The sequence below is a fragment of the Ziziphus jujuba genome, chromosome 12 (assembly GCF_031755915.1).
Source record: "Ziziphus jujuba cultivar Dongzao chromosome 12, ASM3175591v1".
Classification (NCBI taxonomy): Eukaryota; Viridiplantae; Streptophyta; class Magnoliopsida; order Rosales; family Rhamnaceae; genus Ziziphus; species Ziziphus jujuba.
Window position 1 is genome coordinate 3,452,046 of NC_083390.1, and position 16,167 is coordinate 3,468,212.

General features: G+C 30.8%; 1 protein-coding gene across 2 annotated transcripts; it reads right to left on the reverse strand.

Moving 5' to 3' along the window:
- Window positions 1-7,389: 7,389 nt before the first annotated feature.
- LOC107428281 (protein CHROMATIN REMODELING 19) lies at window positions 7,390-14,018 on the reverse strand. 2 transcript variants are annotated; one of them, XM_016038791.4, is made up of 12 exons: window positions 13,333-14,016; window positions 12,246-12,363; window positions 11,450-11,490; window positions 11,098-11,348; window positions 10,837-11,017; window positions 9,973-10,158; window positions 9,669-9,842; window positions 9,396-9,554; window positions 9,047-9,124; window positions 8,791-8,927; window positions 7,905-8,123; window positions 7,390-7,776 (listed from the first exon to the last, which is right to left on the reverse strand). In XM_016038791.4, the coding sequence occupies exons 1-12, from the start codon at window positions 13,867-13,869 to the stop codon at window positions 7,614-7,616; spliced, it is 2,244 nt and encodes a 747-aa protein (XP_015894277.3). In that variant the 5' UTR covers window positions 13,870-14,016; the 3' UTR covers window positions 7,390-7,613. The 2 variants fall into 2 exon arrangements, with proteins under 2 accessions (XP_015894277.3, XP_015894276.3); XM_016038790.4 differs by lacking the exons at window positions 7,390-7,776; window positions 7,905-8,123 and adding an exon at window positions 8,285-8,618 and having other exon boundaries at window positions 13,333-14,018.
- Window positions 14,019-16,167: the final 2,149 nt, after the last annotated feature.

Below are 16,167 nucleotides of genomic sequence, written 5' to 3' on the forward strand. Positions count from 1 at the left end.
AAATGAATAAACCCTCAACTTTATGTACATATAATAATAATAATAATAATAATAATAAATTGCACGGAAAGTTAGAGAAGTTTCATATATATATATATATATATATGTACATATGTATGTATACATATGAGGAAATTGCACTGTATAAAGGTGGCTGATTGAGACCATAAATAGAGTGGGAAAATGATAAATATGTTATCAAAATTTTCGAAATAAACTATAAATTAATAAATATTTCCTAGGCCGGTCCTAGGTCCAACTTTCTGGTTAGCTTCTCTTTCATTAAAAAGAGGCCTGTGAAGTAAAAAAGAAAGAGAGAGTTGTACGAAAGAGAAAACAAAAGAAGGATAAGAAAAAAAAAAAATTAAAAAGAAGAAAGAAAGTAAGTTTGCAAGAAAATGAAGGTGCATAAGAGAAATGCATCAAAGAAACCCTTTTTCCTGTAATTTGGTAGGTTGCAAAATGATTTGAGAGTAGGGTTTGTTCTTTACCTGCGGAGGAAGCTTCATTGAGTTGCCTTTTTACCCATCAAGAAAGTGAGCCTTTCTATTTAGTGTATTTCCTTGACCATTTCACGGAGACAGAGACAATAATGTTGGGTTCTGAAAAAAAAAAAAAAAAAAACCAAATTCTTTGGTTATTTCCTCTGTCAACCTCAGCGACTTAGTCCCTGCTAAAATGTAATCATCCTCTTTATTCCCTTTTACGTAATAGTGTACATACTCTCACCCACGATACTATCTGGGTCCCACATTTGTCTAAACTCCATATAGCTATCTCTCCTTCTCTATCTCTCTCTTTGTGGGGCTCTATTTCCCTAGGCATGTTGGTGGGCCACCACAAAAAGGATCTTACCCAATGGGATGACCATGATTTTCTGGAGGTCAAAAGTTTTTTTGGCCATTCAATTTCATGGTCAGTTTCAGTAGGGACTCATGGGTCATTTCAAGTCAAAATAGATTCTTGTGTAACCACCATATCCAGCTATGTGGCACTGACCCATATATTTATCTATATATATATATATATGTATATATATTAAAATAATAGATTATATTGTATGAAGTGCATAATAATAATTGGGCATTGATAATTTTTGTCACTCTAGCTGTAATCTGTATGGGCTATGAGATGGGCCCACTATCTGCCCTAAGATTTTCATTTCTGATTTGCAATGCAATTGCTGTTTATTTTTAAGGTTTTAAATTCTGTGTTCGGTAAATTCAGGGACTTGGCTAGTGTTTCCAAACACCATCTCCTCCGATCCGATTAGAGATGGATAAAATCAAATTCAATCCATTTAAATCGATCAATTCAATTTAGTTTTAACAATTTAGATTATAATTTTATATCAATTAGATTGGATTGGATTAAAAATATTATAAATTATTTAAATTAAATTGATTATGGATTAAAAATATAAATTCAATCCAAATTATATATTATATAATTAAAAAAAATTATATATTTTCTATTTTTTATTTTTATATATTAATTTTAATTTATTTTTTTCATTTTTATATTATATATATATATATATATTTTTAACCCATCAGTCTCATCCCCAATTCTCAAATTGAATTGGAACTCTAAATATTTTCCAGCCTTGACGCCAAACCACCACCATAACCCTAAACATTTACCTGCCTTGCTATGTTTTTTTTTTTATTTATTTTCTATTGTACGAGTGAGATGATGACTATGTTGGATTATACTAATTGTATTTTATGTTTAGATAACTATAATTTATTTTTTATTTTTTATAGTTGGAAAACTTTTTATTTGTATTATATATTTATAAACTAGTAAGTTTTAAACCGATTAATCAATCCAAATCAAACTAATCATAAATTATTTGGTTTGGTTTGGGTTTAACGTTTCAATGATTTGAATTGGATTCTATATTAGGTAATCCGAAAAATATAGATTGGATTGTATTTTAATCCAAAATCGAACAAATCCAATTCATGGCCACCCCTATCTCTAATAATCCAAATTAACCTTATAATTTAAATTCATAACATGTATGTATGCATTCCATGGAGACAACCTAATGTAAAATTGATATTTTCTCTAACAAAATTGAAGAGTTCAAATTTATATATCATCACCGTATAATATATATATATATCTTATTAAGTTCATATAATGTTTTTAATATTTGAATTTTATTTTCAACTCTGGTATCATATCAACTGTTGAAATTTAAAATTATATTATTAATTATTAGATTTTAATAAGATTTATTTTTCTTAAATAGAATTTTAATATATTTTTAAATCCATATTTAATTATTTTTTTAATTTTAAATCTTAACTTTTTATTTTTTTTATGTGATAAAAAATCTAATAAAAAAAATTTTAATATTAAAACTACTAGGTGATCTTCGTATGAACCTGACTCTTTATATATTTATAGATAATTGTTGTACGGGCTTCCTCCTTTTAGCATGGGTAACTAGTAGTGGTTAGGTAACAGAATTGGGCTCATTCTTTTTGTTTCATTTCTATAAAATTAATCAAAGTAATATTTAAAAAAATATATATATCATTTTGAAATAAATCCATACTTTAAAAAATCTGCCTATTATTTTAGAATTAGTTGAAAAGAAATGATGATCAAAACTTCTATTTTCAAGTCCTCATAAATGCAGGTCCAATTTTTGTAGAAAAATATATTTACTGTTGTGAAATTGTTGTGCGGACCAATATTTTAAAGGCAGTTGTAGGTTTGACTAAATGGTAAAACTAAGAATATACTTCTAAGTTTTTTATTAGGTTTGGATGAAATCTCTTTCCTTCTCATTTAAAATATATTATTATTTTTTTTTTATAAAAAAAACCAGTAATTTGAAAGAAGTACAATGTAAATTATCAATAAAACAGTCACATTAGTTTTTATTTTATTTTTCTTTTTCCTCCAACGGCCACATTAGATGGTACTTATAATTTAATAAAGTTATATATTTAGTGACCTTATCGTGATAATCCAAAATATGTTTGAAACAATTTTTCTTTTTGAAATAAAATTAATAAAAAAAATTAACTATATTAAAATTATTACGTTTATTAATATTAATCTTTTATGAATTCATTTTAATTCACATTTCAAATTTCAATAATGTGATTTTTTAAAAGGACATTAGGTGAATGTTCGGAGGCAAGCCACCTCCCTCTTCGAAAGGTAAATAATGAAAATGATAAAAAGCAAGCTGTCGACTTTAGCTCTAGGTTTTTTTTTTTTTTTTTTTTTTTCAAAAAAACTTTTTTTTATTTTATTATTATTTTTTAAAACCTCTGGCTATTCAATAAAAACAAAATATCATTTGTATACACGGCTAGCTTCTCGAATTAGATCGATTCAAGCACATTTAAATCCCCAAATTTCAATCTTTCCCAAAAAGATAACAAAATACAGCCACGGTAAAAAAATAAAATAAAAATAAAAATAAAATGAATGGCTGACCATGAATGGACAAGTTGAAATTTTTTTCCAGAATATCCAATTCCTTGAGGAATTAAAAATTACTGACCTTTTGGCCTTTCTCTTTCAATCAGTCCCGTGAGACACATTCTCTTCCTGAGCATCTTGGCAAAGTTTCACATCACATCTTTACACCTAAAAAAGAAAAAAAAAAATATATATATATATATAATATATATATATATATTTGTATTAGACTAATCTTCATTTTCATACCAAGTTAATATATATATATATATATATATATATTTATATTAGACTAATCTTCATTTTCATAGCAAGTTCCTTTCTTTTTCCTTCCAAATATCTATTAAAAATAGACTTCACCATCAAAGCGAAAAAAAATATAGAGTACTCCACCAAATTCTAAATATTCAATATGTGGATCGCTACTATTTAAATATTTCAAATGACAGCAACTGACATTCCAAATAATTAATTTAATATATTCTTATGATTAAGAATTTATACTTGCAAATGAAGTTAAACATAAACCACTACTTATTTTAAAATTAAATTATTGGGATTCAAAATATGCTCATAATCTCCGGCCCATTCAAAAAAATTTTTTTTTTTTTCCATTTAAACATTAAAAATAAAAAAATAAAAAGTGGTAGATGTCAATTCCAACTGGGGTCTTCAAAATCTGATTATAATCTTATATCCTTGATACCCTCCAACAATTGTTTCATTATTTTAAGAACATATTAAAGTAGCAAATGTGTGAAACTTTGAACAAATAAAACAAATAAAATACAATAATATGGAAAATAAAAAAAGAAAAAGAAAAGGAAGAGAGAGAGAGAGAAAGAGAGATGTGGGACATGGTTTATCTTGAAGGGAGAGAGTTTTAGAGGTTTGTAGGGATTCCCAGTGAGCTACGGTGGAGTACATGAAAGTGAAACCCCACGCACCTTCTTCTTCTTCTTCAAAATACTTGTTGTTCTACGAAGGAGAGAGAAGTGGGACCCAATCATACGCCAAAGGAATCCCTGCCGGCATCACGATATGGACACCATGTAAGACAATTCTCTCCCGTGCCTTGGTCCCTTTCCTTCCTCTATATATTCCTTTCCCTCCTCGTGTTCCCTTTTTTTTTTTTTTTTTTAAAAATTTTAATTAAAAACAATTAATTAAAAAAAATTAAAACAGTTAAATTAAATTTAGTTGGGAACTTTCTTCCTTTGCTTAAAAGATTGCAAACCCCCCACTTAGCTTTTAGTACTACTTAGTACATTTACTTTGCAAAGCTTTTTCTAAGATGCTTTCACATTTGAAATATAGGAAATGGGGAACGTCGGCTATAGTTTTTTCAACTTGAAATGATATCATATCCTGCAATCCTGCTGGATTGCTACTATTTTCTTCAATAATAATTTTAGATTTGAAATTCTCATCTTAACAGCTAATGATTAAATCATCTTGTTTTTAGAGGATTATATATTTATTTTTTCAGATAATATTAAATTCATTGCACTTACAATTGGAGAGAGAGAGAGGAATTTCATCTAATTTAATATTTGAACTATAGTTGTAGAGGTGTATTTTAAGTGGTTTTACCATTAACCAAATTTAAGTAAAAAGATTTTAACTTTCATATCTCAATTTCCTATAAAAATAAAAAAAAATAAACATTAAATTAAATTTTAGCGTAAAAAAAAAAAAATCAGGGTTTTCAGCTGCAAAAAACTCCACTAAAAGTTCTTAAAAGAGAGTATTAGTACATACTTTTTTTTTTTTTTTTTGGGTGAAATTCCATATATATGTTTAAAGTGAATGAAACAGGCTCTTCGCATTTTCATACTGCGGGATTACTGAAGACGAAATTTGATCATACATTATTATTTTTATTATTTTATATTATAAATATTTTGACAGCTAAGTCAATAATCACATATGTGTTGATTGAATGATTTGGTTAATTGAATGTGCTTAGACCACGTGGCGACAAGGACCATTCGAGTGATGGGCTTTATTATGCGGATCTTTGGAGTGATAGGCCTAATCTGTCCTTCCATATTTGGGCCAATCTTTAAAAATTGCTAGCGATTACGAGAGTATTATGAAATCATAGCTCATAATCCTCAATATAATTTATTAATTTCTTCAACTACTTTTCTAATTATTTAATCCGCAAAAACAGTCAAATAACACTTTTTTGGGGTACTATACGAGCATAGTAATTTCCTTTTCCTTTTTCCTTTTCGTTTGGGAAATGCTAGTAGTTTGTCATGTTTTAGTATTTCAACCAATGAATAGGAAGACGAAAAAACGTAAATGCTCGGCAAAGTAGAAAAAAAATATAAATAAATAAATAAGGTTAAGTTACAAGAAAGTGGCAGTACTAGTTGTATAAAAGAAGAGAGATAGACAAGACACAGAAACATGTGATTTGCCTGGGTTTGATGCATGTGACACTTAGAGTGGGACACGTGGTGTCGGGCCATTTGTAGGGCCTGCCTTTTTTGTGGTATTCTTTTGGATTGAAGCATAAAGTTGAGACAAGCTGTGATCAGTAGAGAAGGAAGGACCCCCCAAAAGTCCCAGGCCTACAGCCTCTTTTATTCTTTTAACTCTTAAGGCTACCATGCAAATCAATAAAGAGTTATATGCCTCTAGTGTTGGTTTAAATGGTAAAGAAGATACTAACAAAAATCTATTTTTCTTTATTATTATTATTTTCTTTTTTTCTGTTCTGTAGGGTCCAAAAGAATTGGAGTGGTAAACTTCGCAGATATCGTGGGGGGGTGGGGGTAGAGAGAGAGAGAGAGGGAGGGAGACAAGCAAAAAGGATTCACGGGCTGTATATATCACTTTGAATTTAGAACCAAAGGAGAAGATTCAGTTGAAAGAGAGGTTATAAGAAAGAAAAGTAGTACTATATATGCTAGGTAGTGCTAGAGATGATGCAACCGAAAAAAAACATAAATCTCGTAAATGGAATTTTCATAGAACAATGATCCACCAACTACCTCCTTTTTTTCTGCCTTCTTCTTCATTTCCTTCATTGTCCTCACTAGCATAGACTTTTTATATAGTTTTTTCTCTGGATTCTTTTATTATTTTTTATTCAGGGTCATAATATTCTTGGATGTAAACTCAAAGGGTGTTGTTTTTAGTCATTTTAGGACATGAACATAAAATAAACTTCTCCTGCTGTCCAAATTTATCGTGGTGTAAATGAAGATGCATGGAATACTGTAAAAGTAATTATTACAAAAAGCATTTTACAACTAATTGTTGGCCGGACCGTGACATAAATTTTAAAATTGTATGTAATGCCAGAAACTTGTTTTTCAGTTTTGGAATGCAGAAAAAAGTGGTCCTAACTTTTGTGTATATATATGAATAAAACAAGTTAAATGTTGAAGGCCGAAAACAGGCTTTGGTATAAGTGGAATTTGGCATTATCTTCCAGTGAATGCGAAGGTAAACTATGTGGGTGCAAATTCTAATTTCACGTGTTGTCAGAAAAACAAAAAAACAAAAAAATTCTAATTACAGCCACAGGTGACCTAGTGTATTAATTTGTTTCTATCAGAAGCAAAAAATAAATTAATTTGTTATACAGCCCCAGCCATATATAGTGAGTAGAATTGAGTTTTCTGATAAATGCATGTAGAAGAGATTAGTTCTCATTAAACGCAAATCACTCTATTTAAGTAGAAACTAATTATATTTAATTTTTTTAAAAAAAGAGCAAGTTTCGGAAAGTTCGTTAATTATGTAGATAAACTCTTGACACATGAATAATAGAATTAACGAATTTGGACTTATGATATCTATTAAGTACACATTATCAGTGAACTTGAGCCCATCGAGTTAAAATGACCCTTCTCCTTTTTACATTTTTCATTTTATTTTATCTTATTTTATTTTGAAAGGAGTTCAAATAAACCATTTGAGTAATTTTCAAAAACATTAAATTAGCAACTATATCATCATTATCCTTTATTGATAATAATTTTACAGCTACAAGAATGCTTCTGGGCCACTTCATACCCGTATAACATATACCCCATAAATGGTGCAGTATATCTTTTGCTTCGAAATACCTAGAACTAAAACTCATTAACAAGTTATATGCAAAATCAAAAAAAATCTATAGGAATACATGTTATGTTAATGTCCTAACCAAGTAAAAGTGATGATAATATTTCTCCCATAGTCTTCTCAGTTGAGTCGCCTTCATCATCCACCTCCATGCCAGTCTCGAGGACTGCAGCATCTAGAACTAACTTTCGTTTCGCTATCTCATAAACATTTTCATCGACTGTGCCCTTAGTGACTAGCCTGCAATGAGCTCAAATAATTAAGCACTACAACTTCGTTGTTACTACTTACTGAGAGAAGTGATAGAAGTAATGATGGATTTCCTCTGCCCCAGGTTAGAGGATGGAAATATGGTTAGGCAAGAATACCTATATATGGTAACAGGCTTCGATTGACCAATGCGATGACAGCGATCCTCTGCCTGTCGATCAATTTGTGGGTTGAAATCCATATCGTGGATTACAACAGTATCAGCTCCAACCAGGTTCAAACCCTGCCCCCCAGCTCTTGTTGACAACAAGCAGGCAAATATAGAAGTGTCATTGTTGAATGTGTCAACTATGGTCTGTCTCTCTGACACCGGAGTACTGCCATTGGAGACACGAATTCACAAGGAAGATATACAATAAGTTGCCATGATATACTTAAATACAATGTGGGACACGAAGAACTGTCTAGGAAATGCTGTGGGTGAAAAACTAATTAAGAAAATAGAAGCCAAGAAGAACATGATTATCCAGTCATCAGATATTCCCAAAGGTATACTCAAATTTATTATCCATTGAGTAAAAAGAAGACAGACATTCATAGTAATACATGATCACTTCTAACGTTGGTAGAACATCATTCTTATTCACAAAGCTATTGAAACGGTATCTGAAACTGATAGAATAAACCCAACTATGATCCATGGATCATAAACATGGCTAATATACATTATATTTTGAAATTAAAATTCAAAGTGTATTTTTTTTTTTATACCCAAGATTAAAGTCATTCCTGAGCTGCAGACAGGTTTAAATGTGGTTCTGGAAAATTCCTACATTACTAAGGAACGAGAAAACCCCAATTGTTACAATCTCCTGTTCCAAAAGGTTAGGATGATATCAGATGTAAGATTCATAAAACAAGTGAAAACAGTCGATGTGTGCACATATAAATAGTGGAGCATAAATACTATATATGTTAGAGCACATTTGTTTACAATATGCAGAACATTCAGTAGTATGAAGGTAAATAGAACAGTAACAGTACCTTCCATCAAGACGTCTATATGTAACCCCAATCACATCCAAAGTCCACTCCAAGATATCAAGCATTGATGTCCATTGACTGAAAATCAGAACCCTATGTCCATCTTGTTTAAGTGAAGGGAGAAGTTCAGCTAATGCCTATCAAGATAAACCAGCAATTTCAAATTTGGAAAGAGTGTATCATTCATAGTACCTTTTCCCTCTCAATATTTTGAATCGGGCCATTTACTAGAGAAGCTGTGAAAGAAAGATCATACCTGACATTTTGCTGAAAGCATAACATATTTGTCTGAGAGGGATCCCTTCGCATCACTGACATTATAGTAAAGCAAAACCTGTAGAGCATGATTGTACAACAGCATTAATGCAAAAACATTAATCCTTCATTATGCCAGAAGAAATTTTAGTAAAGAAAATCATTACGTGTTTATCAAAAGATTATAACAGAATAAACACCTCAAAATAAAAAATAAAATAAAAAAACAGAGAGTGAGAGATAGAGAGAAAAAGGTATAATTATATTAAAATTAACAACTCATAAATCTTTTGCATGTGATTTGCCACGTCAAAATAACTAAAATCATTGACAAAAGCTAGAAATATTACCCGGTGGATAGAAAAGTCATTATAACTCTTAAGCTCCTCAATCACTTTATCTAATGTACATTCAAAGCCAAAGACACCCATTGGATATAACTTTTTAGCAAACCGAACAACATCCTCATCACTGTAAATACGCCTCACCAATAAAGGATGATTTGCAATCTAGGAAGGGAGAAAGAGGGGAAAAAAATGGATCAAAGATAAGCACAAAAGATATAGAGCATAATTACTTTTAAATAATGTGGATAAAGAGAATGTAGTAAATAGAGACAGCACCTTACGAAACTGAACAAAGTAATTGGAAATCTGCCGCCGAGGAAGAACTTTAAATATATTATTAGAGTTAACATCTGAACTTTTTGCCATACGAGCTCGTGAAGCTGCACGATACTCCTCAATAGATTCTCTATAGGTGTCATCTTGTTGCTTTTCCATTACAACATACTCAACCTGCAAATCAACTCTCAAATACATTCTGATATAATAAAAATCAGCTGAAAGGAGAGGAAATTCCCAAGCCTTCCTCATTTATAAAGTACTTTAACAGAAACCTAACCATGTGAAAAATCATATAATATACCTGCTGTATTTTTGGAACAAGTTGCTGCATTACATCAGATTTTAAACGTCTCAAAATAAATGGTCCCAAAATGGATTTCATACGGCCAATCAACTCTCTATCTTCAGCATTTAGTAACTTTTTTAAGTCAACATCCTCAGTACAAAAAAGATCAGGCATCATAAACTCCAACAGCGACCATAGCTCCTGCAACCAAAGTCTTTGAGGTCAAAAAAATAAAAAAATAAAAAAATAAAAAAATGCTAGAAATTGAACTTAAACAAAAGAATGTTTAGCAACCGAATCTATATGCTGCCTAATAGCCATCCCTCTCTTAGCAAGAATTTAACGTTGCCATTGGCTAATAGCCATCCCTCTCTTAGCAAGAATTTAACATTGCCATTGGCAACCCATAAACCCAGTTCAATATGTTAAGAAGCATCCACATTCCATATATGTTTTAATGGCAAGATAAAATCTATCCAGGTGAAACAGAGGAAGTCCAAACGTCCAAACTCATAATGCATTATAGTCTTTTGTTTTGTATCCTCTGCTACATCTATAAATAAAGTTTAATTTACCTATTTTTTGCATCTTAGTTTATGCTAAGTTTTAAATTTCTTATTAGAGATTAGTCATACTGTGATCAGAAAATCAGATACTAAACCTTAGTATTCTAACACCATATCATGTAATAAAAATCTTATTCATATACAACATAAGTTTACTCTTTATAGGCTTCCTTTATCATGGAACATCAGCATCACGCACTAGACTATGAAGTTGCAAATTAAAGATGGCACTCCTTCACAACACTATGTGGATATATAAGTATTCAAGCCATTATCATATAAAAGTTCAAAATAAAACCATGAAAATTCGTACATGTAAATCATTTTGCAATGGTGTCCCTGTCAGCATTAGACGCTGGTTCGCATTTTGTGCAACTGACATTAGGTTTTTCCATCTATAACTGTTTTTATCCTTCAAGGCATGGGCTTCATCCATAAGCACACAGCTCCATCGCCAACGTTTAAGAATTTTGCGGTCATCTTTCTGCTGTGCACTGTAAGACCATTAAAAGACTCGTTAAAATACAATGAAAACTAGACCGTACCACTCTGCCATAAATACTATGAAACAAACCTGTGTCTTTCAAAAAGTGAATAGCAAACAAGAAGAACATTAAATGGAGGTGGCAACCCAGCTTTGGCCAATGAGCTCAACTCTTTTGAATAAGCTGATCGTGCAGCCCCATGATATTGGAGAACAGAAAATGATGGACACCACTTTTTAAGTTCTCTTTCCCAGTTTTCCAAAACAGAAGCAGGACATACAATCAAATGCGGACCAGGATTATTGTTTAAATGCTTCAATAAGGTCAGATAAGTTATAGCCTGTTGGAGAGAACAACTATCATAAAATAGAATGATCAAAGTTACAATTAAATCAACACTGAACATTGAAACACAGAAAAAGAGCATTGTGCCCCGTATACCTGAATAGTCTTCCCAAGGCCCATCTCATCGGCCAATATGGCTGCATTGAATAAGAAGTTTCATCTTTTGGAATTAATTAAATCCAGGCTAACAATCAAATATTAAAGAATGTAAATCAAAGCATAAAAACCTAATATACAATCGTTCACCTCTAAGAGGCTGCTCAGTTCGGTATTTTAAAGTTCCAAATGCTTACTTAGGAATCATATAAGTTTGATCCTGCCTCTAAGATACATGGAAACCCCAACAAAGCAATTATTATTCTCTTTCATTAGAGTGATTTTTAAAAACCATAAAACCATAATTAGGAGAGAGAAATCAAACACTGAAAAAGGAATTACATATAATAATAAAATAAAATTAACGAAACAATCTAGAATTTCAACAGCATAACAAAAGTTAATGCTCTATCTTACTCTAGTATCATCACAATACCCTGATCATCAAGCAATAATTCTTAATCCATTACCAAAAAGGTGGGTATACATGGATGGCCTCCTTGCCAATGAAGGCACCTCAAACATATAAATTTAATTTGAGAGAATTACCTAAAATCAAAAGCCTTTCTCTCTTGCTATTTGAGAGGAATAGTGGTTATGTAAGATTCATGCAGGGAATAACTAAAAAGACACATGTTGAAGTTTTATATGCATATAATCATTCCAAATATAACCAATAAAATGGGTTTTATAATTTCACAGTAAGCAGCGCCTAGATATTGATCCTATGGCATCAAAGACATTAGCTGCTATCAAACGCAGAAGTAAAATGATAATTCAAATGAGAAAAGAGTACCTCCTCCAATACCCTTCCGATACAATAGAAGAAGAAAGTTCACACCAACCAACTGGTATGGCTTGAGAATAGGCTGAAAATCTGAATCCTCTGATCTACATGCCGCATTAATATCATCCTAAAATAAATACTCGAAATTCAATAGCCAACTCCTTTGAAAATAAACTAGTACAGAAAGAAAATTTGTGATAGCAAGGACATTTAGAGGAAGGCAATTAATATTATTGAGTCTTAAACCCTCAACTTTGCATGATTTAGCACATAGATTCCAGGACTGAAAACTGTGGCATTTAAATCCTAGAATTAAGTTTACATTGTGGCTAAAGGAAAATTGCAAACACATGAAACCCTAAGCTTGAGTCGACTAGACACTTTGACTGTTAAATTAAAATAATTAGGTGATTAAATTCTTGAATTTAGGCAAAAGGTGCAGCCAAAAGCATTTAATGACAATTTGGCTCCTGAACTAATTTCAAAAAATATCAACCATAAATTGTGGTAAAACATAAGTTATGAGTATAAAAACAGAGTCAAATAGTTCTCTCTTTTAACTTTCTCATTATAACTCCATCAAATTTTACTCATAACCTTTAAGTCGCGACACTTTTAACTTATCTTAAATAAGATTTTCACGATTAAAAGTTCAGCAATCTTTTAATTTTATAGCTGCAAATCATCTGCATGTTATATGCGATGAATACACTTCAAATTCTCTTATTTTTGTGTATAAGTAATTTAAGAGCAGGACCTAAACCATAAATATGTAATTTAACATCGTTCTTAAACAAAAAGATTAAAGAAATCCTCAAAGGCTTTTCTTTTCTTTTTCATGTCATTATTCTTTCAATTTAGTTGTCAAACTTCCGCAGTGTCCAATTGAACTAAGATTTAGTTTGAGTTCCCTATTCCAATCATTTTAACAGTAAGTAAAAGTAATAGACTACAACATTCAAACCAAAACCTTCAAACATTGCACAACTAGCTCAGCTATAACAAAATGCACATAATCACTGTAAAGACCAAAGAAGAAGAGCATACAAAAGAACTCCTCTGGCCTCAGAATCCACAAGCATTTCAATGTACCAACCTGAGTGACAATCCTCACAGAAGAATTTTCTACTTCCGCATAACGATCACAAGCCGACACTCCAGAACCATATAGCTCCTTTTTCAGCTCGGCCGAAATCTTCGCGCACTTCTGTAAAGCCTTCCCTACAACATCTTCCTCATCCACCTCTTCTTCTTCATCTTCTTCTTCTTCTTCTTCTTCTTCTTCTTCCTCATCCTCAGTCGTGGACTTCAACGCCACCACTTCATCGAACTCTCCCTCACTCTCATCATCATCGATCACGAACCGACGGCCACGATTTGCCGGAGGCCTAACCAGCTCGACGTTGGCATCGTCGTCCTCCAAATCCTCCTTAATCTCGACGCAATCGTCGCTACTTTGATCGGAGATTTCAATCCTCGCCGACGACGACGACGACCGGAAAGCAAAGGACTCGATAGGAGGAGGTTGAGGAAGGCTAGGGTTTTGGGAGGACTTGTTGTTGAGAATTCGAGAGGGCTTAAAGGAGTGGTTTTCCCACTCGTCGTCGGAGATTTCTTCGAAGACACGCTTCATTTCATTGTTAATTTTGGGGGTTAAATTGTCAAAAAAAAGCCCTAACACAGAGTGTGTTTGTGTGTGATAATGGGAGTGATGAATAGGTAAAGTTGAAGACCTCCCAAAAATTGGAACTGCTTTACAAGAAAAAGAAGCGCCATTTGTCTGGGCGAAACCAGAAAAATTAAAAAAAAATAAAATAAAATAAAAAGTCAGAATTTATTTTTTTGACAAAATTGGGCGGTACACCGAAATGGGAAGCGCGGGCCTGCACTGGATATTTGCCCTCTTTTCATATTTGATTCTTTAATATTTTATTTTATTTTTTTAATGTAAAATTTCATTAATCAATCAATTTTAAAATGTAAGAAATTTTTTTTTTTTTTATGCTTAGTAATTTTAAAATGAAATAACTTTTTTAATAAATATTTATACTTGTTAAATTTAATCTGCAATCAATTCAATCGTTTTCCATTGGCTGAAACTTCAAGCTCCATTTGGCTTTTTTAAATACATAAATCATCGAAGCCTCTTCAGATTTTTATCGACTTTCAACGTTTCTGTCAACTTTAACCCTGCTATTATTTTTTTTTCCCTTTAAATTAATTTTTTCATTTAAAAGGTTGACAATTTTTTTCTTTTCTTTTTTTTTTTTTTTATATATCATCAAAGTTGAAGAAATTCAAACTTAAATCCTTTATTATTTTGGCACTCAACTATTACCAATAATATTAATTTGAAACTCAAAGTTGGACGATTTTATATTTTCTGTAACATTTTTTTAACCTGAATTATTTTAATATTAATTTGATTTTGTTATTTTAATTGTGATTGCTTTAGTTTTACTAGCATCCAATTCCATGTTTCCAACCAACCATGCTCTAACTCCAAATGCTCCTCATGGCCCACGCGCGGTCTATTTCCTTTCATGGCTCCTTACCCAGTCCTCGATGTAAAAACTGAAATGCATATACATTTTTCTTCTAAATATAATATATATATATATATATATATATATTTGTTTTTCCCTCTCCTCTCATCTGTTGGGATTTCACTTTCATATATGACTAGTGGACCAAAAAAGTTTACAACCAGATAAAAATTCTTCCTTAGAATAAAAATTTGTAGCATTTTCATTTCTCTAGTTCACCTGCCAAAATTAACAACAGCCAGACATTTATACTTAAATTTAATAGATCTCATCTAGTTTACTATGTATATGTGTACATATGGTTTGCATATCCAAATAGATATAGATATAATTATATATTTAGAGGAAGAGTCCTATCTCCTATTAGAGAATTTCTGATTTTATTAAATAGCAAATATTTATTGATCAATTATATCATAAGTTATTATTTGAATTTAAATCTAAAAACCTAAAACATGATCTGACAATTGTAGTATTTGTCGAATAAAAATCTTTTATTGAATAAAATCAATTATTCCCTTACTATAGAATACTTGTTTAAATTAAATAACTTTTTTTTACATATTATACAATAAGATTTGTTATAAAAAGCATTAATTAATGAGTGTCTAAAACATTTACATTTACATACCTATCTTTTAAAAGATAGGTGCATAAATATTTTACATACCTATTATTTTATTGATATGCGTTTAAATAATTAAGCATGCATATTATGGAATAGGATATACACTTATTACTGTATTTAATAAACAGTATTTGACTTCATAAAAATAAAAAGTTGGACTCAGGTTCACTGCTTATGTATTAGGTAGTAATCATCATAATATGAGGAAAAAAAATAGTAGTTTTAATTGATACATGGCTAAATCTTGGAAAAATCTAAACATTTACACTCAGATAAAATAGGAGAGAATTAGGTAAGATAATAATTATTTATAATTATAATTTGTGAAAGTAATTTAAGTGGTTTTGAAAGGTAGATATTGTATATCGACATATATATAGTGGGATGAATGATATGGGTATAATTCTTTCCACTCCTATGATCATTAACTGAATATAGACTTATCCTCATACTGTACCTAGAGGAGATAGAAGAAGACCAAATTTCAAGCATGCTAATTGATATTCTTTCCATTTGCTCATAAGCCTTTATACCATTTTCATGCTACATTGGGAATACATTAATTCAATCACATTGTCCTTAAAAGTGATATATATATATATATATATATATATATATTTAGACATATCAATATCATATTGCATCAGTTTTCTTTGCAATATTATTATTTTTCTTTGCAATATTATTATTTTGATTAATTATATACGTACACGTTGAAGATTAAATGAAAGATTGATGATGATCATGATCTAGTCAA

Excerpts from the sequence above, each read along its gene's own strand:
- LOC107428281 (XM_016038791.4), bottom strand. The coding sequence starts at position 13,869 with ATGAAGCGTGTCTTCGAAGAAATCTCCGACGACGAGTGGGAAAACCAC. Across the intron at positions 11,349-11,449 it reads GCCTTGGGAAGACTATTCAG|GCTATAACTTATCTGACCTT; the intron begins GTATACGGGGCA and ends TCTCTCCAACAG. Across the intron at positions 9,125-9,395 it reads ATGACTTTTCTATCCACCGG|GTTTTGCTTTACTATAATGT; the intron begins GTAATATTTCTA and ends CATGCTCTACAG.